The 22287-nt window shown below is 49.2% G+C and overlaps 1 protein-coding gene across 1 annotated transcript in view; it reads right to left on the reverse strand.

The window, feature by feature from the left end:
* LOC115077476 (immunoglobulin superfamily DCC subclass member 3-like) overlaps positions 1-22287 on the reverse strand; it is a 140540-nt gene that overhangs the window by 25392 nt on the left and 92861 nt on the right. The window contains exons 7-8 of the mRNA XM_029579767.1: positions 4334-4499; positions 3240-3490 (exon numbers count right to left, since the gene is read on the reverse strand). Of these exons, the coding sequence (XP_029435627.1) occupies positions 3240-3490; positions 4334-4499 (417 nt within the window). The remainder of the gene's footprint in view (positions 1-3239; positions 3491-4333; positions 4500-22287) is intronic.

A 22287-nucleotide genomic window follows, 5' to 3' on the forward strand; every position in this document is an offset into this window, starting at 1 on the left:
ACACAGGGTGCAGACGCAAGGCCGAAGGGCAGCACCTGGTACTGATAGTGTTTTTCTTCTACCAGGAATTGCAGACATCCACCGGAGAAATGGAGATATGGGCGTATGCGTCTTTCAGATCAAAGGATCAGAGGCCAGTCTCCTGCCTTGAACTTTTCTCTGATAAGAAACTGGTTTAACGCCCTCAGGTCCAGAATGGGCTGAAGGTCACCAGTTTTGTTGGGAATCATGAAATATCCGGAGTAGAACCCCCTCGTCCCACTGGCTTAGCGGAACTAGTTCAACCACGTGAGCCATTAAGAGGGTGGAGAACTCTACTCGAAGTACCTGTAGGTTCTTTACTGCTTTCCACTGTGGACATGGAGGAGAGCAGGATGGAACTCATTGGAAATGCAATCTGTATCCCTGGCACACGATGGATAGGAGCCAATGGTCCAATGTAATCGAAGTCCCCACTGGGAGTTGACCCCATGGGGCAAGGGAGGCTGGCTCATGCTCCCTGGCTGCCAGTCAAAATCCTGCAACGGGGGTCTATGGTGGGGTTGGGGTCAGACAGGGTGTATAAGGTTGCTGCGTCCTCTGTCTTGCCAGAGACTATTGAGGTCTCGCTGTAGGGACCGGCAAGTACTACTTGCACGTTGGTAAAAAGACCAGCTCGGATACTGCCTAGGGGGCTTCTTGGGAGACTGGGTGTCGGAAGTACTGGCTGACAACTGTTGAAGGGACTCATGATAGCCTTCACTTGTGCCACCGTCTCTTTAATCCTGTCCCTGAATAGGTTTTCACCCATACAAGGCAAATCTGCCAGGCTGTCCTGGACCTCTGGGCACAGATCAGAGGCGCGCAGCCAAGCCATACGGCAAACACCAGTGCCCGCTGCGGCAATTCTCATGGCTGTCTCAAATACGTTGTACGTAGAGCGGACAAACTCAAGGCCCTGCTGTACTACCCTCTGAAATTCCTCCTGAATTTGCTGTGGGAGGTGTTCCCCCCCCAACTCCTAGGCCTGTTTCCAGAGGTTCCTGACCGCTAACATAGTGCCTTGAAACACCGGCATCTGAGAGCCCTATGCTCTCGGTCTTTGGGGGGGGGGGGGGGGTTTGAGGCGTGAGTGTGAAGCCTCTTCGCCTTCAAGGCCAATTCCACCACCAACAACTGGTGAGGGAGCTGTCTGCACTCGAACCCGGTGGTAGGCTGGACCAGATAAACTGCATCCGTTTATGGTTCACTGGAGGAACGGAGATGGGTTGCTCCCAGAGTTGGACTACCAGCTCCTTAAAGATGTCATTGACTGGGTCAGCCACTTCTTTGGGGCATCCAGGAATTGTAAGATCTCCAGCATCTTGTGCTGAGAGTCCTGCTCCGTTAACAGCTGGAAAGGCATCGACTCCTCCATGGCTCCATCCCTTTTGATGCTCCTCCGTAGGAGAGGGCTCCGAGGGCAAATCCTCCAATTCCTCCGTGGAGGAAATGGATGCCTCCCCTTCCCAGGGATCATAAGGGGCTTCCCCCCTCACTTTGCATGTCTGGAGACGTGGGGAGGCCGAGCACCCAACCGTGCCCTAAGTGTCACGCCAGGGGGCCTCTCAGGCTCCATCAGAATCGAAGAGGAAACCAAGGGCACCGGAAGGGCTCGGAGCCCTATGAGCACCGATGGATCCATTGGCTTTGGAAGCGCAGGGGACACGATGGTTCCAAGGGCATTGGTCCCGATGGCCCCAGGACAACTAGAGGGTGGCGGGGTGCTGTGTGCAAGTGGTGCACCGCCAATCCCGATGGTCTTTCCTCATCCAAGGAATCACTCACCGGAATGGGAACCAGTGGCGGCAGCAGTGATGCTCCCTTCGGCCACGAAAGGGTTTGGGGCATCATAGCCAGCTGCATCTGCAAGACACCGAGCAGCATATCCAGCCGTTACAGGAGAGGCGCAAGCACCACTGGAGTCAGCTCCTGAGGCGGTGGCAGTCCCGGAGGAACCAGAGGCTTGATGCCCTGCAGGCACGTGCTTCTCCAACTCCTCCTCAAAAGCTGCCAAGGATAAAACGGCTTGAGGAGGAGGAGGAAGCAGAATCGGAGTGTCCCCCGAGTTACAGGGAGACAACAAACCCTCCACCGGTGCTGGTGGAGGCCGCTGAAGGACCAGAGGGAATTGCTTCCTCTGCTTGAGACCACTTCGGGGGAGGCACTGATGCAGATGATGCCTACCCGCAGTCCGACTTGGAGGAAGATGAGCAGTGGCGATGTTTCCTCGACTTCTCCTGATGCTCACTTCGGTCTTTACCTAGAACAGACAGTTACAGAGAAGAGCCCGATCTAGAATGGGAAGACATTGAAAGTGCTTGGTCTCCCGCCCCCAACTCGTGACAGAGGCTGAAAGGGATTGAGACCGGGACTTTCTTTCTGAACGGGGTAGAAGTCCCAAACGCCAATGGTGGATCTGAACATTTAGGGCTGAACAGCTTCTCCATCTTGTCCAAGTGTGCCTGACAGCCCTTGGGGGTCATCTGGGCACAGAGACTGCAACCACAAACATCATGTGATGACCCCAGGCAGAGGAAACAGACCTCACGGGGGACTATGATGGACATAGTCTGGGGGCACCGGCAAAAGACGGACGACGCAATCACGAAAAGAACACGGCATGCGGTCGATAGCCGGCAGCCACTTGGGAGCGACACCGACAGCGATCGACCAAGAGAACCCGAAGAGCTTACCGAGATCGTAGGGAAAAACCCCGATAAAACAGAGGGACCCGATTGCTGTGATGAAAAAACTACAAAAAAGCAAAGAAACAAGCATGAGCTCCACGAGGCGAAAGCTTCGCGAAAAGGAAGAGACTGACGAGGTCCCTCACCTTGCATGGATGCGTGGTTAGTGGCATGCTGGGCATGCTCAGTGTGCCAGTCAAAGTTTCTAGAAAATTTGATGGGCATGCTCAGTGTACCAAAGTTTCTAGAAAATTTGACAAATGTTTTCCGTGCCGGGCTCCATCTGATGATGTCACCCATGTGTGAGGACTACCATCCTGCTTGTCCTTGGAGAACTTCTCACACAAAACAAGTACATATACCCTTTTTAAAAAAAGTTTTAGGATATCATAGAATTATATAAAACCTATTATTCTAAATTACACCCTTGTTACAAACATCTTTCTAAAGTGTTTCTCAGCTAGAATGTGCTGTAACCAATTGCACCAAGTGTACAAACTGCTTAGGAAGCATCTGTATCTATGCACTCACCTCCTGCTTTACGGATATGCAGGACATAGCCAATGATTCCCTCTGTCACCTCCAAAGAGGGAACTGTCCATGTCACCTGGATGTCAGTAGTGGAAACAGGGATGGCTGTGATGCCCTCAGGGGAACGGGGCAGTTCTTTGGATAGTGCAACCGCCAGCCGAGCACTGGCCTGGTTGGTACCTGCTGTGTTTTCAGCGATGCATTGATAAATAGCCTCATCTGTGGATGTGATATGCTGGATCATCAGGGTGCTGTGAACAGATCATATATGTACAGGAAAATTGGACTAGGCTGGACTGGATGAGGACAGAAATATAAAGCTGCTATGGAAACGAAGAAACCAGGCCACACAATACAAAAGGTGTTCACTGTTTTGCAACTGTAAATCAAGTTATCTGCAGGGAATGGGCTAGAATGACACTGCCTGCATACTTCCTGGGACAGGAGGGTTCGAGACCAGTCTCTTTATGAATTATCCCATTTTACTGAAACAATTTGAGTTCTATAAATCAAACTAAAACTAGAAACAGTAACAGTACTCCTTGCGCAGAATTTACAGCATCAAATACTTTCCCCTGGAAATTATTTGGATCTGCAGAAGGTGAACCAGCATTACTTGCTTCTGCTTTTTCAGAATTTTTAAGATCTCTATTACTGACATAATCAATGGTCTGTGTATACTGATCTCTCTCTCCAGCTTTGGGTGCAAAGCACCCAAAGCTGAAGATGTGGCTTTTTCAGTGTAAGTTTACTTGAATTTTGGGTTGGATTGAGTGCTGGAAATGTAGAGAGACAGTGTATGGGGTGGTATTGAAGAGATTTTACTGAAAGTATTTTAGCCTTGTATGATGTAAAACTGTACTGTATCCCATGTCATGCATTTGGCTCAGATGAATTTTGTAACTTGCCCTGAGCTTCGTTAGGGATGGGTGTGTTGAGAAATGGAACTAAATAATCCCGCTAGTATCATGAAGAAATTGAGCAGATTAAGGATTGTTCAGCGTCCCTATGAGGGAATTCCCAGAATTTCTATACTGAGGAAAGGGTGATAGACTGGGACCAACTCCCCTGTACTCCCTTCCTCTGCACCTTACCTGTTGTTGTTGCTCAGCTTCACATTTTCCCCTGGTGTTAAGATTTTGCCATTCTTCAGCCAGATGAGATGGGGCTCAGGCACTCCTTGTGCCACACAGGTGAAGATGGCACTGTTTCCCGGGGGCTTGCTTATGGACTGAGGCCACTGGACGAACTCTGGAGGAGCTAAAAGAGTTATATGGGGTTTAGCAGCTGGATAAATACACACACATTCACACACTTATTTAATAATGCCTGGTCTTAGAAGTACAACACAACCAATAAACCTTGTCCAAAGAATCAGAATTTAGAAATGTTTGCTGTTCAGTATTCTTCTATAGCATTTAAGATATAAAGCAATATTTTTGGAGCTCTAAACTAGTCAACAAAGGTAGGGTTGAACTCATAAATTGTTCCTGTCTAGCTGCTATCCCTTCTGTCTTATTAAAAAAGCAAATACAAATAAAAATCTACTGCAATTTTGTTTTGGATTCCAGGAGAGGTTGTTAATGTTTTCATAAATGAGTCACTTCCAGATTCTTTATGACTTACAAAACCATTCACATACTCCTAATGAGGGTCATAACTGAAGTGTGAACAATCGCAGCCTTGCAGATCTGCTCCACGGGAACTGCTCGCAAGTGGGCCACTGACACTGCCATGCCTCTAACAATATGACTCGACCCCCAGGATGCAGTCCCACCTGACCATAATAGGAGATACAATCTGGTAGCCAATTAATTGGATAGTGTCTGTTTAGCTATGGCAATGCCCAACCGATTCCTATTAAAAGAAATAAAAAGTTGGGTGGATTGTCTATGGGCTTCTGTCCGCTCCAGATAGAAGCCCAAAGAAGGCTAAGGCTTGCTTGCAGTCCAAACTGTGCGGTGCTCGTTCACCTTGGTGCAATAGGGCCTGGGAAAAAGTTGGTAGGACGATATAATAGTTAAGATGGAAGTCCATCAGCACCTTAGACAAGAACTTAGGGTGCATACGCAAGACCACCTCATCACGATAAAACTTAGTGTAAGTCGCTGACCTTGCACACTGAGATGACCGCCACCAAAAATATGACCTTCCAGGTCAGGTACTTCAGGTGCACAGTGGCTCAAAAGGAGCTTCCATCAGCTAAGCTAACACCAAGTTGAAGTCCCAAGACAGCAGGATGCCTTAGAGGAGGCTTCAATTGAAGCAGGTCCCGCATGAAACGGACAACTATAGGCCGTACAGAGATGGGCATACCATCTACACCGTGGTATTATGCGCCAATTGCACTGAGATGTACTCTAACAGAGATGGTTTTTAAGCCAACTTCCGACAGGTATAGAAGGTAATCAAGCAATTTTTGTGTGGGGCAGGAGATCGGATCTAGGGCCTTCTACTCACACCACACGGAAAACCTCCTCCACTTAAGTCCATACGACTTTCTAGTGGAAGGCTTTCTAGAAGCCACCAGGACCTGAGACACATCTTCAGAGATTGAGTGGTTGCAGAATTAACCTTTCAATATCCAGGCTGTGAGCGACAGGGTCTGGAGATTGGGATGTCGCATACTGCCTCAATCTTATGTGATGTGATCTGGGAAAGTCCCCAGACCGATCAGTCTCTGGATGTACAACTCCCGTAGGAGTGGAAACCAGACGTGTCTCGTGCAACAAGGGGCTATGAGGATCATAGTCCTCTTGTCCTTGCAAAGCTTCAAGAGAGTCTTTGCCAATAAGGGAATTGGAGGATACACGTACAGAAGATCCTTGCCCCAATGACAGGCAAGGGCGTCCGAGGCTGGTTTGCCATCTGACCTGTACAGGGAGCAGAACCAAGGTACCTTCCTGTTGCAAGGGGACGCGAATAGATCTATGTCATGGCTCAACCAGAGGCGGAATATCCAATTTGCCATCCCCTGGTCCAGGGACCACTGGTGGGGGTCTGAAGGCATGACTCAGTTATCCATCCCGGCCATGTACATGGCCCTGAGATCATCCCATGCGACAGGGCCCATAACCAGATCTGGACCGCTTCCTTACACAGCATTCCTCCCTGTTTGTTGATATACCACATCGCTACCTGGTTGTCGGTTTGGATCAGGATAACTTTGTTGGCCAGCCAATCTCTGAAAGCCCATAGTACTTACTTGATCGCCCAAACCTCTGGAAAGCTGATTTGACAACAGCTTTCCTGAACAGACCAAAGACCCTGGGTATTGTGCCCACCTATATGAGCTCCCCAGCCCAGGGTGGATGCATCCATGGTTAGGCCAATTTGGATAGGAGGACTTCGAAAAGAGATCTCCCGCTCCAGATTTGAAAGTACCTGCCACCAAGACGAGTCCCGGAGGGACAGGTTGACTTCGATGTAATCCTGGAGGTTCTACATTTATTTATACATGGCCTGGGACCACTGCCACCTCAGGAGCCATTGGACTCTGTGCATGTGTAAATGTCCCAAGCAAGTGACATGGACGGTTGCAGCCATATGGCCCAACAGCCTCAACATGTGCCCTGCTGACACCTCCGCTGCGATGGTCTTCAAAGTGATGGCCCTTTGAAGAGGCAGGAAGGCCTTCGCCTGAGCTGTGTCTAGCAAGGCTCCTATGAAGCCCAATGTGATGGGCCAAGATGGGACTTGATGAAGAACCCTAGCAACTCCAATACCCCACCCAATAAGTTCAATTGGTACTCTTGACAATGGAAAGAACCCACTGGTCTGAGGTTATACTGGGCCACTGGTTCGCAAAGAACTGCAGCCTGCCCCTGACTGGAGGGTCCAACGTCCTGGGGATGGGTGACTGGCCTATGCTCCCTAAGACCCAATCAAAACCCAGTCCCTGGAGTTGACTGAGGCTTGGGAGCTCTCTGTTGGCCTGGGACGGCCACGAGAGCCCTGATGCTGTTGATGCACATGAGGGGGCAGAGGATAGTACTTTCTCTAGCAAAATAATGACTTACTCTGCCCCAATCTCACTGACCTCTCCTAGAGGAGGAGGATGGGTCCAGAGTGCTGGCGGATAGCTGTTGGAGGGTTTCATGGTGGTCCCGGAGCTGGGCCACCGTGTCCATTGCCCTATCTCCGAGGAGCTTCTGCCCAGTACATGGCACATCAGCAAGTCATTCCTGTATCTCTGGTCAGAAATCCAAGGCCCGCAGCCAAGCCATTCTGCTGGCACCAATTCCCACTGCAGAAACCCTCGAGGCCATCTCAAAAACATAATAGGTTGCTCAGACCTCGTGTTTTCCGCACTCCAGACCTTTATGCATCAGTGGCAGGAGGGTGTCCTGCTGCAGCTGAGGCAGCTGCTCAGCCATCTCCTACACCTGCTTCCAGATCTCCCGCAAGTATTAGCTCATGTAGAGCTAATAGGAAGCTATGCGGGCAATGAGCATGGCACCCTGAAACGGTTTCCTCTCAAGTGTGTACATCGCTCTGTGGTCCTTCCCCAGAGACACTGAGGAATGGGTCAGAGAATGCTTGACTTTCTTGAGAGCAGATTCAACCACCACAGACTAGTGGGCACAGATGATGCTTATCGAATCCAGCAGCCTTCTGGACGAGGTAGACCCAGTCAGCCTTCTTGTTAATAGGAGACACTGTGAGGGGGTATTCCCATATCCTCAGCAACTCCTTAAGGATATTGTGTACCGGGACCACCACGATCTCCTTAAGAGGCTCCACAAACTGGAGGATCTCAAGCATTTTGAGTCTATCATCCTCCTCCGTCAGAAACTGAAATGGGATGGTTTCCGCCATCAACCTCAAAAACCCTCCGAAGGTTAAGTCCTCACATGGAGACTTCCTTCATTCTTCTGGAGGGGAAGGGTCTGATGGGAAGACCCTCAGAGCCTTCGGAGGAGGACTCCATGGTCTCATCCCCTCAAGGGTCATAGGGACCCTTATCCTCACTGTAAGCAACAGGGGATGGGTCCCTAGGCGCAGGCATCGGCACAGCTGGATAGGGGGCTACAGGCCTTGGTGTCTCTGCTGTCCTGAGAGGAGCTTCCTCCTCTGAGGAACCGGCAATGACCACCGTATCGGTAGGGGTAGGCTGTGGTACCCCAAAGTGCACGCACGCCATCCTGGGAACCGACGCCAGCTGAGTTGGTAATTCACCGATGAGCACATTGAGCTTCTCCAGCAGTGGTTCCAGGATGGACAGTATCTGCTCCGGTGCCACAGGACCGATGCCCTGCATTGCCCGTTCCATCGTCAGCTGGACTCGTCACTCCAGCTCCTTCTCTAACACTGCTGATGCCAACATCAACTGGGAAGACATAGGTGTGGTCAGATCCTCTTCAGACCCACGAGGTGGATTGGTGACTGGCATCAGAACCAGTGGACAAAGTTGCAGACCCCCAGTACCAATAGAGTACTGGTGTTCCTCGCTGTGGGGTTGCTTTGGGGGCATCACATCATTAGCCAGTGCATCCCTAGTAAAGACTCCACCTGCTCGATCTAAACAACTCACCTCAACTCAAGAGAGCAATTTCTCTTGGCAGCCCTAAACTCTGGAACACCCTCCCAATCAAACTCAGAACACAAGAAAACTTAAAAACTTTCAAAAAGAACTAAAAACATGGATGTTCACCAAAGCATATCAACTCACCCAATAAAGAAAAAAAAAACCAAAACACCAACCACTCCCTAGGAAATCTGGAGAACTCCATACTAGATATTATAACAAAAAATCGAAACATGTAAAGACTAACCAACAAAATAAGTGAATAAATTGATTTCTTCTATGATAACAACCATATGAACCTTTTTTTGAAACCTTGTTAATCATCATAATTTTGTAAACCGTTGTGATGGCGAAACTGAACGATGGTATATAAAACACGATAAAAATAAATCCCCATGCTCAGCACAGTGCATCAATGAGGACTGGTGCTGATACTTCTCCAGCTTCTCTTAATGCTCAGCCCGGTCTTTCCCCAGTGGCAAGGCCGATGACTAGGAACCCAACATCCTCAGCCTGGAGGAGCTAAACAGTGGTCAGTCTCTGGCACCCTTATCCATCAATAGCACCGATGGAACAGATGGTCCTGCTGATGTCGACGGTGCAGTGTCCACTGATGCCAATGCCGCTGGTTCGATCTTCCTTGACCCAAAGAGTTGTTCAATCTTGTCGAGCCAAAGACAACATCCCCTTCAGGGTCATTTGTGCAGATAAGCGGCAACTCCAGATGTCATGTGATGCCCCCAGGCAGAGAACACATCTAACGGTGGTCCATAATGGACATGGTCCTCAGGGATCGAAGGCATTGCTTGAAACCAGACGTGGACATGATGGAACGAAATAAAAGGGAGACAAAATCAAAATCGATGGCGGCGAGTGGCAATGGCCGTTGGGCACCAAAGCACCACCGCCACTGGGTAATCAACCGCGAAAGGAAACATACCGATAAACGACAAAAACCTTGACTAGAAACGCTATCGGGGATGGACCGAGAGGACCCAGTGTCGAACACTGAAAAACCCACAAAATGCGAAAACGTTGTGTTTTCCAAAAACAGCCCAAAAAGGCCAGGATTAGAGCTCACCAAATGCAATACTGCAGCTCAATGGAAAAAGAGAGTCTGGCGAGAGACCCCAGATGGATGCGTAGTATAGGGCATGCTGGGCATGCTCAGTGAGCCAAGTCAAAGTGCTAGAAACTTTGACATCAGTTTTCTGTGCCAGAGCTCATCTGATGATGTCACCCCATGTGTGAGGACTACCATCCTCCTTGTTCTTGGAGAATGGTGGTGAGGAGAGTTTCTCTCATCCTTAGATCTGACAGAAGTTCATTTACACATTCCCATCAAAAGAGAGGATCAGAGAAATTTGCGGTGATGGGGAGTCATTTTCCGTTCAGAGCTCTTCCATTTGAGCTAGCCACTGCACCAAAATCTTTCTTCAAGGTCATGGTGTTAGCGGCAGCCTTTATGCACAGAAAAGTTATACTAATACATCCTTAACGGAGTCAAGGCAGAAGAAAAGAATTGGTCAGAAACTGCCAGATTAGTCCAGGTTTTCCAATCAGTCAGTTGGGTGTTGAATTTATCAAAGTGTAGACTGAATCCCATTCAAGCCTTGGAATATCTGAGAGCGAAATTCAACACTGCTTAGAGGAAAATGTTCTTAATGCAGGAAAGAATATGCAAGATGTGCCTCTAATTGAGAGGACTCTTGTCAGCCAGCTCCCATTGGGTGTGGGACTATCTTTGGGTCCATGGAGGCAACCCTAGAATTGGTCCCCTGCATGAGAGCAAATATCCTCTTCAAACTCTTTTCTCTCAAGTTGGACTTACCCATTCTGCATCATGGCTCAACAACCTTTGGAAGGGAATGCATTTGGAGGTCCCAACATGGAAAGTAGTGACAACAGATATCAGCCTAAGAGGCTCACTGTCGCAACCAGATGGCACAAGGCCTATGCTCAAAACAGGAAGCAAGTAGGGCCATCAACAGGTTGAAATTAGAGCCATTCACCTACCTTTTCTGTCCTTCCTCCCACTGATTTGGTGAACAGCAGTAAGTTTCATTCAAACATTACGATAACAGTGGCATATGTGAACAGATAAGAGGGCACCAAAAGAATCTTGGTCACCCGAGAGATGGCAAGACACTTGGCAGCATTGCCTACAGCTCATTGACTGCTTGCTTGCCACAGAATATAAAACACAGGTATCTTCTCATTCAGTACAGGGTTAATCATAACACAAAGGATAACAAGTTCTCTTCATCTTCATTAATTTAAATATCACCTTATAAGAGTAGGTTCATAGTACGCACAGTCCATCCAGTCCAGATCAGAATATTCCAGTTAGCTTCCACATATCTTACAAATACTACCAACAGGTTCATCATTATTCAGGCTTATGGATCTTTCTCATCCGGGATCCACAGCACTCAAGTGCTATCCCCAGTGACCCCTTATAAACCCCCAAGAACCAGAGTCCTCCAGGGCAGGGTTCCAAACTCTGGCTGAAAGCAAGCATACAAAACTCCTCAGCTACTTGGCTGAAAATGAACGAACCTGCCTCTGTGACTCACAGACAGAGCATAAGATCAGGTCTGGCTCTTTTATCCCCCTTACACACTCACATAGCTGGAAAAGACAATGTTCAAGACGACTTCCTCAGCCAGGATTCGTTGGACCCAGGGGAATGGGAATTTAGCAAGATGGCCTTCTAATTAGTGATCAAAAGATGGGGAGCCCCACAAGTTGATCTCATGGAAACAAGGTAGAATTCCAGATCGAGAGGAGTTTTTCAGTCACAAAATCAGCAAACATTGTTCTTACCAGATAATTTCCTCTCTTTGAGTTCACTCAGACCAGCCAAGACACATGAGTTCTGCCCTCCAACCAGCAGATGGAGACAGAACAGGCTTGCTGACATCACCCTATATAAGTTCCTGTGCGGACCTCAGCCTGCCAGTGTACTGTAACAAGCTAAGAATATTATACCAAAAACAATTTCCCTACCTCTAAACTGGGGAACTTCCAAGGAAGAATAACAACCAAAATGATAAAGGGAATGGAACAGCTCCCCTATGAGGAAAGGCTGAAGAGGTTAGGGCTGCTCAGCTTGGAGAAGAGATGGCTGAGGGGGGATATGATAGAGGTCTTTAAGATCATGAGAGGTCTTGAATGGGTCGATGTGAATCGGTTATTTACACTTTAGAACAATAGAAGGACTAGGGGGCATTCCATGAAGTTAGCAAGTAGCACATTTAAGACTAATCGGAGAAAATTCTTTTTCACTCAACGCACAATAAAGCTCTGGAATTTGTTGCCAGAAGATGTGGTTAGTGCAGTTAGTGTAGCTGGGTTCAAAAAAGGTTTGGATAAGTTCTTGGAGGCGAAGTCCATTAACGGCTATTAATCAAATTTACTTAGGGAATAGCCACTGCTATTAATTGCATCAGTGGCATGGGATCTTCTTAGTGTTTGGGTAATTGCCAGGTTCTTGTGGCCTGGTTTGGCCTCTGTTGGAAACAGGATGCTGGGCTTGATGGACCCTTGGTCTGACCCAGCCACTGCCGCTTCCAGTCGGCTAGCCTGCAGCACTGCCACGCTGGAAAGGTCTGCCTCCACCTGCCAATCCTGAATCCAGTGGAGACAAGCCCTCTGTTCGAAACTGCTGCACATCGCCGCCCGGACTCCAAGGGCCGACACCTCGAAGATCTTCTTTAGCTGCAGCTCCAGTTTACGATCCTGCAAGTCCTTCAATGCAGTGCTCCCCCGTGACCGGAATGGTGGCCTGTTTCGTGATAGCTGAGACCGCGGCGTCCACCTTGGGAATCCTGAGGAGTTCCAAAGCGTCCTCCGGGAGCGGATACAATTTGTCCATAGCTCGTCCTACCTTCAAGCCAAGATCTGGATTGTCTCACTCTTTAAACAAGAGATCCGTGACCGACATATGAAAATGGAAGGAACAAGCAGGACCTCGGAGGCCCACCATGATGGGATCCATAGCCCCAAACCTGGAATCCTCAGTTGGGACCTCAATAGCGAGCTCCTCCAGAATGACGGGTATATGTGGTCCCAGCTCATCTCTTCGGAACAGCCGCACTGGCTGAGGTGCCGATCCGGATCTTCCTCCTGCCCCTTTTCCCCGGGACCGATGGAGGCGCCTGATCGTCATCAGACGAGTCTGTCTGTGAAGACTCCGTTGGCCGGGACCAAGACCGGAGAGGGCGCTTCGCTTTGGGAGCATCTCCACCCACTGTCGACCTGGAGCATTTTCGCGAAGAGGACCCTCTCCCCGCCCCAGTGGAAGCAGAGGACACCCAGGGCAACTTGGAGCATGATCTCTTCTCCGTCCTGCAGGCCTTGAAGAACTTGTGCAGCATCCTGACAAATTCGGAGTAGAACGAAGAAGAATCATCGTAATCCAGGTCCCGTTCCTCCTCCGAGAAATCCCCATCCTGGGCATCCGGAACTGCGCTCCCCCCCCCCCCCCCCAAGGGGCAGCCGGGGAGAGCGGAGGAGAGGACCCCTCTGCCAGCACCTCCAGCGCTGCTCTTTCTTGGTCTCTGAAGGTTTTCAATAAGGCCTCCGATCCTGCACTCAGCAGGAAAGGATCCGAGCTCTGCCTCCCCCGATCGGGCCTCCTCGGCTCCCGACGCGGCCTGGCGCTGTCCTTATCAGCCTTGTGCTGAAATTCCTGCGATAGGCCTTCCCTGCCTGAGAGACAGGCCGTGCAGACCCCAGCGCGGGAAATCCGCGTGCGCGCACTGCCACAAGCAGAGCAGGCCGCACCACATCCCCGGGCTCGATTTTAGGCTTCCTGAAAAAAGAACCACGACGATCGGGCAAATGTCCCGTCTAACAATGGGCCGGGAAAGCGGCAGAAATGCACCAAAACGTGGCGAAAACGGAGCGAACACCCGGCCGGAAGGTCCTTACACTCAAAAAGTAACTTTCCTGATTTTTTTATTTTATTTTGTATACCTGGTCGAAGTCAGGCTGGCTGAGGGTGAGTGAGCTGGGACTCCTGGTATCACCCTTCGCCGTGGCAGTTTTTAGGGTCCCCAACCCTCTGCTCTGCAGCCTCGAATACTAGGGGGGATGGTCCCACCAGGACCTGGCAACCCCCTGGGAGGCTAAACGCTGCTTCTTCTTTTTTTTTTAAATTAAATTTAAAGGAACCCTTAACAAAGTATTCCTAATAAAAAAACACCAGCGCTAAGTCACCAAAAGCAGACAAAACTACCCCTAAACTTAGCACCTCTAAGAGACACTAGGCTTTGCACCCCCACCATCTGCTGGAGACAGAAAAATACTGGCAGACACTAGGTGGCACCTCAAGGGTATAGGACAGAGTCCGCAAAGTCTTTTTCTGACTCCATCTGCTGGAGGGGAGGCAAAACCCAGCTGTCCTGAACTGATCCGGATACGTACAGGGAACTGATGATTTCAATGTATTATCCACTATGACGCCCAGATCCTTTTCCTGGGTAGTAATGCCTAATGTGGAATTTAACATCATGTAACTTTAACATGGGCTACTTTTCCCTATGTAGATCACTTTGCACTTGTCCACATTCAATTTGGATGCCCAGTCTCGTAAGATCCTCCTGCAATTTATCACAATCCGCTTGTGATTTAACAACTCTAAATAATTGTGTCATCTGCAAATTTGATCACCTCACTTGTCATCCTCCTTTCCAGATCATTTATACATATATTAAAAAGCACTGATCATCTGTCCTTGGGTCTAGTAGTTGCTACATGGTTTGGACACTGCACAGCTCCTGTCAAGGCTTTGCGGTTTACCAAATGAAAAACTCTAAAAGACCAGAAGCCCTACGTAAAACCTATAATAGTTTGATATTGTGGGTTCTTTGAACACCCAGAGCAGCTATGAGTTATCAACATTAGAAACTCTTACATCAGCTGCCCAGAGACCATGCTCCTGACAACCTATCAGACTAGGCTAATCTTCTGTCCACGGGTTAATGCCACAGCAGCAGCTTCCACCTATCTCCAAGGGATGACAATTCTGCTCTATTTCCCTTTTCCCCTGATACCCATGGAGTCATCTTCTGGCTCCTCCTGGGTAATGAGGGTAGAGCCTCTTCCTCCACATGCATACACATATACGTACCCATCCATGAGAAGATGAACACTGATACACACAATAAGTGTGCACCATAGCAAACATATGACTGCATGAATGCATACAAACAAAACAGCCTAGGCATGTCCATCCTCGCAAGTAACCAGCTGGCCTGTTCTCCTTTCCCCAGCCTTGCTTCTTTTCCCTTTCAGCCTTAGCCGTGAGTGTTAGTGTGAGAAAGGGTAAAGGCCCCAGATGTTGTATTCACGAGGTAAAAAGGGGCAGACTGTGTGCTTAAACTGTTGTGACTACATTAATAAGGCAAGCTGATTCATCAGCAAGGGCAGACTGCAGCAGGCTCCCAGTTCACAAAGCCCAGACACTGGGGTCATGACCTCTTTTCTTTGGGGAGGTGGAGCCTGAGCATACAAATTAAATTTATTCCTCTCTACAAAGCTTTCACCAAAGAAAAGATGTCAATTCTGTATATTAATGAGATCAAGAGCGCTCTGTGCTGAAAAAATCAAAACAAAAAAAAAAATTTAAACATTCAAAGTTATTCTGTTCTGAAAGGGCTTTCCTTAGGAATCTGTGAAGTCACTTCTAGAATTATGGTGTACCCGTTTTCTGAGTTTAAAAACTTTAAAGAAACACAAGGCAAATCTGCAGCCCTTCACGGACTGATCTTTGTAAATACAACATATCGCACAGCACCGCATACCAAAGGCATTGCTAAGTACTTAAAAGATATGGAGCTCTGACCCATATGGTCTCCCCTTCAGATTTTGATAATCAAATTCAACAATCGCAATCAGTTCTCTTCCCATTCACTCCTTCATGGAGAATGATCCTGTAAAAACTCAGGACCCTAGTGTTACTGAAATCCTGCTGGTCTTATGGCACCAACCACACTGAAAGAGACAAAAGGTTATACCACACTGACCGATTCCTATACAATCCCTTTTTTTTTATTAAATTAAGGGTTTCTCACCAGCTCCTTTCCACTTGGTGAAGCACTCCTCATTATCTCAAATTATCTAATCCTCCACTACCTCTCCGTATAACAAAAAATAAACATGCACAATAACTTAACACTAAAAATTACATTCCGGCCATGGGATTCTTGCCAGATTCTGAAACCTTTGACTGGATCAGTGTATAAATTATCTAAAAATATTGCACATGAGCTTTTAAAACCACAAAAGGCCCTTCTTTAGATGTCACATCAGAGACATTACTCACCTCGGAAGAAGGGGCCTATGTATAACATTTTCTTCACAGTTTGCATAGAATCCAATTTATTTCAGGAGCTATAAAGCCTGTGCGATATAAATGCAATCCATTCCACAGCACTAAATATGCTGTCTGCACAGCATAACATCCCACAGTGCAACATATATTGTCTCTGCTGTATGAACAACATATCCCACAGTAATGCATACATTGTTTGTGCCCTGTAATATCCTTCAATGCTGCCTACTTTCTCTGCGCTGTATCTTACATTCCACAACACTGTACATTTATTTATTTACATGCTGTCTTCACAGTATAACTACAATATCCCCTAGCACCACATCTATTTATTTATTTTATTTACAAGAATTTATAGCCCGCCATATTACTAATATTTAGTTCATGGCGGGTGGTAACTTATAAAAAAACATAAAAATGAAATCAATAAAAGCACACATCAATTATAAGCTGCATTAAAAAAAAAATACATCTTTAGAGTTTCCCTAATACATTTATAATCTGCTAACCAAAGTAATCCAGCTGGGAGGGCATTCCAAAGAGGAGGATCAACTTCAGAAAAGGCTTGCACTGCATAACATAAACTGTGTATATAACACATCCCACAGGGCCACATATACGGTCTTCACTGAATGAACATATTCCACAGCAACACACTTTCTGTTGCTGTAACGCATTCCCCAGGGCTGTATAAATATAACATCCCTCAGCGCCGCATATGTTTCTGTACTGACACCCCAAAACGCTGCATAGTATGTTACTATAACACAGTGCTTTCCAACCTTTTTTGTTTCGTGGCACAGGGGTCACTTCATTGCAGCACACCATCCACTTCCCCAACATCACTTTCTCTCTTCCCCCAGCATCATAATCATGCCTCTCCCCTGGCATCATCATCTTCTTCCCTTCCCTCTGGCATTATCACTTTCTCTAGCCCTCCACCTCTCCTCTCCCACCCCTGGTATCATCCCCACTACCTTCCCCCTCCCTGGCATCAACATCACCATCTCTCTCCACCTCTTCCTGCCTGGTACCATCACCACCACCTTCCCTTTCCTTCTACTCCTCTCCCCCAGCCCTTGGAATCATCACCTTTCCTCTCCCATCACCCGCATCATCATCACCTTCCCTCTCCCACCACCTCTTCCCTCACCCTTGCATCATAATCACCTTCCAGCACTCTCCTTCACCCTCTGGCATCATCACCTTCTCTCCCCACCTCCTCACCCTTGGTATCATCATCACTTCTTTCCCTTTCCTTCTACCTCTCTCCCCCAGCCCCTGGCATCATCATCACCCCTCTCCCTTCAATCCCCGTCATCACCTTCCCTCTCCCTCTACTTCTTCTCCTCACCCCGATATCATCTCCTTCCCTCTGCCTCCACCCTTCTCTCTCACCCCTTGGCATCATCACGTTCCCTCTCCTCCCATCCTCAGGCATCATCACCACCTTCCACCATCTCTTCCCCAATCCCTCGCATCATCATCACTTTCCCTCTCCCTTCACCCCCCCATCATCATAATCTTCCCTCTGCCTCCCCCTACCCCCACCCCTTGGTATCATCACCTTTTCTCCCCTCTCACCCCCAACATCAATTTCCCTCTCTCTCCATCCCCTGGCATCATCACTTTCTCTTCCCTCTCCCTCCACTCTCCATGCTAATCACTTTCTCTTCTCTTTCCCTTTACCCACACCATCACTTGCCCTCTCCCTCACACCCTGGCATCACCTTCCCTTCCTGTTCCCTCCACCTTTCCTCACCCCCTTGAATCATCATCTTCCCTCTCCCCCATCTCCTGGCATCATCACCCCCCCCCCCCCCCCCCCGCAGCACATTCAGGTGTCCCTTTCCAATCTTTGAACAGCAGATATCTGGGAGCAGGCTTACCAAAGGAAAATTAGTATCCTTACCTGATAATATTCATTCCTGTAGTACCAAGGGGTCCAGACTCCTGAGTTTGGCCCCCCCACTAGCAGATGGAGACAGAAGTTTACAAAACAAACTCCGCCTCACATATGCTAGTGCCACCTACAGCCTGGCAGTATTACTTAATGTCAAAGCAGAATGGATCATAAAAAATCCCAGCTAACTATATACAGTAACCGAAACAACCGGAAAAAATTGGCTCACTGACCCCTCAGCTGGGATCAGCAACCATTGGCTGTCGAACAACCAAACGATCTGCAAGAAAGAAAACAGAAATACAACAGCGGGGACTCTCCAAACTGACAAGACCCCAAAGCAGGGCGGGACTCTGGACTGATCCGTGGTACTACAGGAACGAAAATTATCAGGTAAGGATACTAATTTTCCTTTCCCTGTACGTACCCGGATCAGTCCAGACTCCTGGGACGTACCAGAGCGTTATCTACTTGGGATGGGATCCGGAGAGGCCCGCACGCAGTACCCCAGATCCAAATGACCCTGTCCCAGGCACTTGAACATCCAAACGGTAATGTCTAGCAAAGGTATGAAGCGACCTCCACGTACATATTTCCTCGGGTGACACCTGATTACTCTCCGCCCATGAAGCCATCTGAGATCGAGTGGAATGCGCTCTAAGGCATACCGGCAATGGTTGGCCCCTTAACAAATAAGCTGAATTAATGGTTTCCTTTAACTAACGAGCTATAGTGGCCTTGGAAGCCATATTACCACGACGAGGTCCACTCCTTAGCACAAACAGATGATCCGACACCCGGAACTCATTGGTAAGTTCCAGGTAGCGGAGCAAAGCCCTGCGAACATCCAACTTCTTTAAATCCTTAAGAGCGGGATCTGATTGGTCGTGCTCGGAGAAAGCTGGCAACTCCACCGACTGATTCACATAGAAAGACGACACCACCTTGGGTAGAAAGGATGGAACCGTACGCAGGGAAACACCCGACTCAGAAATCCTCAGGAAAGGCTCCCTACAGGACAACGCTTGAAGTTCTGACAGCCTGCGAGCGGAGGCTATCGCCACCAAAAATACAACCTTCAAAGTGAGATCTTTCAATGTAACCCTACGCAGCGGCTCGAAGGGCACCGAACACAAAGCCTTAAGGACCAAATTCAGATTCCAAGACGGACATGGGTCCTTTACAAGAGGTCTCAAAAGTTTTACCCCGCGTAAAAAACGGGAGACATGTGGATGCGCCGCCAAACTTAGGCCACGTATGGTACCGTACAAAGAACCGATGGCGGCCACCTGAACCCGCAACGAACTCCAGGACAATCCTTTGGATACCCCATCTTGAAGAAAACTCAAGACCTCCGAGACTCCCGCCTGGGTAGGCTCAACATTCCTGGCGTGACACCATGTATCGAAAACCTTCTAGACCCTGACATAAGACAAGGAAGTGGAAACCTTACAGGACTGTAACATGGTAGATACCACCACATCCGAATACCCCGGGAAGTCAGACGCTTCCTCTCAAAAGCCATGCCGCTAGACAAAAGCAGTTGACCCGATCGAAATAAACTGGACCCTGACGGAGCAGATCCGGTAGGTCTGGGAACCGCAATGGCCAGATTGATCAGGTCCGTGAACCATGGACGCCTCGGCCACTCGGGAGCGACGAAGATCACCTCCGACGGATGCACTTCTATTCTGCGAAGAGCTCGCCCGATGAGTGGCCAAGGAGGAAACACATATAGCAGAATCCCCTTTGGCCAGGGGAGAGCCAACGCGTCCACACCCTCCGCGCCCGGCTCTCTGCAATGGGCGAAGAAGCATGGCGCCTTGACGTTCCGGAACGTCGCCATCAGGTCCAGGCGAGGTGTTCCCCAACGGGCACAGATGCGATGAAAGGCTTCGTCCGTGAGTTCCCATTCTCCAGGATCTAGGTAATGTTGACTGAGATAGTCCGCTCGGACGTTGTTGATCCCTGCAATGTGTGAGGCCGCTATGCTGAACAGATTTCGTTCCGCCCAAGCGATTAGCAACCGTGCTTCCAATGCTACTGGTTGACTTCTGGTTCCCCCCTGTCGGTTGATGTATGCCACCGTGGTCGCATTGTCGGACAGAACGCGTACCGACTTACTACGGATGATCGGCAGGAAGGCCTGTAGTGCTAATCTCACCGCTCTGGTCTCCAACCGATTGATAGACCACCGAGCTTCCTGTGAGGACCAGCTGCCCTGCACGGACATCATGGCAAACCGCTCCCCAACCAGATAGGCTGGAATCCGTGGTGACCACCGTCCAATCTGGGATGGCCAAAGGCACTCCCCGCCTCAAGGTGTCCTGGTTGAGCCACCAGGCAAGGCTGGAACGAGTGAAACCCGTCAGGGGTAACTGAATATGAAACTGTTCTGATACAGGGTTCCAGCAGGAGAGCAAAGCTGACTGCAAAGGCCGCATATGAGCGAAGGCCCAAGGAACCAATTCCAACATCGAAGTCATGGAACCCAGCACCTGTAAGTAATCCCAGACAATCAGAGAGGGATTGGTTAACAGTGACCTTACTTGCCCCTGAAGTTTGACCCGACGTTCCTCCGTGAGGTATACCGTGCCCTGTCACGTATCGAACAGAGCTCCCAAAAACTCCAAGAACTGGGAGGGAACTAGATGACTCTTGGCCGGGTTGACTACACAACCCAGAACGTTTAGGAGCTGTAACCACACGAGAGATGGCTTCCTGGCAACTCTGCTCCGACTTTGACCTGATCAACCAATCGTCCAAATATGGATGTACCAGGTATCCCTCCTTGCGAAGCTGAGCCGCCACCACTACCATGACCTTGGTGAACGTCCTGGGTGCTGTGGTGAGTCCGAACGGCAGAGCGCAGAACTGATAGTGGTGCCCCACTACGCAGAACCTTAAGTAATGTTGATGATCTGCGTGGATGGCGATGTGTAGATAGGCTTCGGTGAGATCCAGAGAGGCCAGAAACTCCCTCTGCCGCACCGACACAGTGATGGACCGCAGAGTTTCCATTCGGAAGCGAGGAATCCGGAGACATCTGTTGACCCGCTTGAGATTGAGAATAGGACGAAACGTTCCTTCCTTCTTGGGTACCAGAAAATAAATGGAGTATCGGCCCTGCCGGACCTCCCCCGGTGGCACTGGCACGATGGCCCCGAGGGCGAGAAGCCATTGTATTGTCCCTCGTATCACTGCGCGTTTTGGCTCTTTACCGCAGGGAGAAACTAGAAACCGCTGACGGGGCCTGCGTGCAAAATCTAACGCGTAACCGTGTTTTATCACCGAAAGGACACACTGGTCTGACGTGATTTTGGCCCACTCCTCGAAGTACAGAGTCAATCTGCCTCCCACCATTGGGACCGGGGACTGAGCCAGCCGCCCATCATTGTGAAGGCTTTCCACTTGGTACACTCTGTCCGGAACCAGGTCTTCCGAAATGCCTGCCTCGAAAGGACGAAGTGTAGGACTGCTGCCTGCTGGCATTGTGACGAAAGGAAGAACCCGATCCGCGAGAAGTCCAGGACCTCCGACCCCCGCGAAACCGATTCCTGGCAGAAAAAGTTCCTCTCGACTTCGGCTTATCCTCCGGCAGCCGATGAACCTTATTCTCGCCCAAGGACTGAATTAGGTCCTCTAGCTCCTTACCAAACAGAAGCTTACCCTTGAATGGCAGGGACCCCAGGCGTGCCTTGGAAGAGACATCCGCTGCCCAGTGGTGAAACCACAACAGCCGGCGGTCGGACACTGCCAAAACCATAGACCTGGCCGAAGTGCGCAGCAAATCGTAAAAAGCGTCCGCGCTGTAGGCAATGACCGCCTCCAGGCAACCCTCCTGAAGAGCTTCCTCCTGGGACAATGACTCATTAGCTAGTAATTGCTGTACCCAGCGTAGACCGGCCCTCAATGAAAAATTGCTACACATCGCTGCCCGTATCCCTAGGGCAGACACTTCAAAAATCTTTTTAAGCTGAACTTCCAGCTTACGATCTTGTAGGTCCTTAAGGGCCGTGCCCCCCGTAACCGGAATAGTGGTCTTTTTCGTGACCGCCGCCACCGCAGAATCCACCGTAGGAGCCCGTAAAAGCTCCAAAGCCTTCTCGGGCAAGGGGTACAACTTGTCCATCGCCTTTGCCACCTTAAGACCCAAATCCGGAGTGTCCCACTCCTTAAACAGTAAATCTGTGGCTGAGAAATGAAAGGGAAAAGACGAAGGCAGCCCTCGTAAGCCTAGAACCAATAGGTCCGTAGCTCCTAGATGTGACTCCACCTG

The sequence above is a fragment of the Rhinatrema bivittatum genome, chromosome 16 (assembly GCF_901001135.1).
Source record: "Rhinatrema bivittatum chromosome 16, aRhiBiv1.1, whole genome shotgun sequence".
Classification (NCBI taxonomy): Eukaryota; Metazoa; Chordata; class Amphibia; order Gymnophiona; family Rhinatrematidae; genus Rhinatrema; species Rhinatrema bivittatum.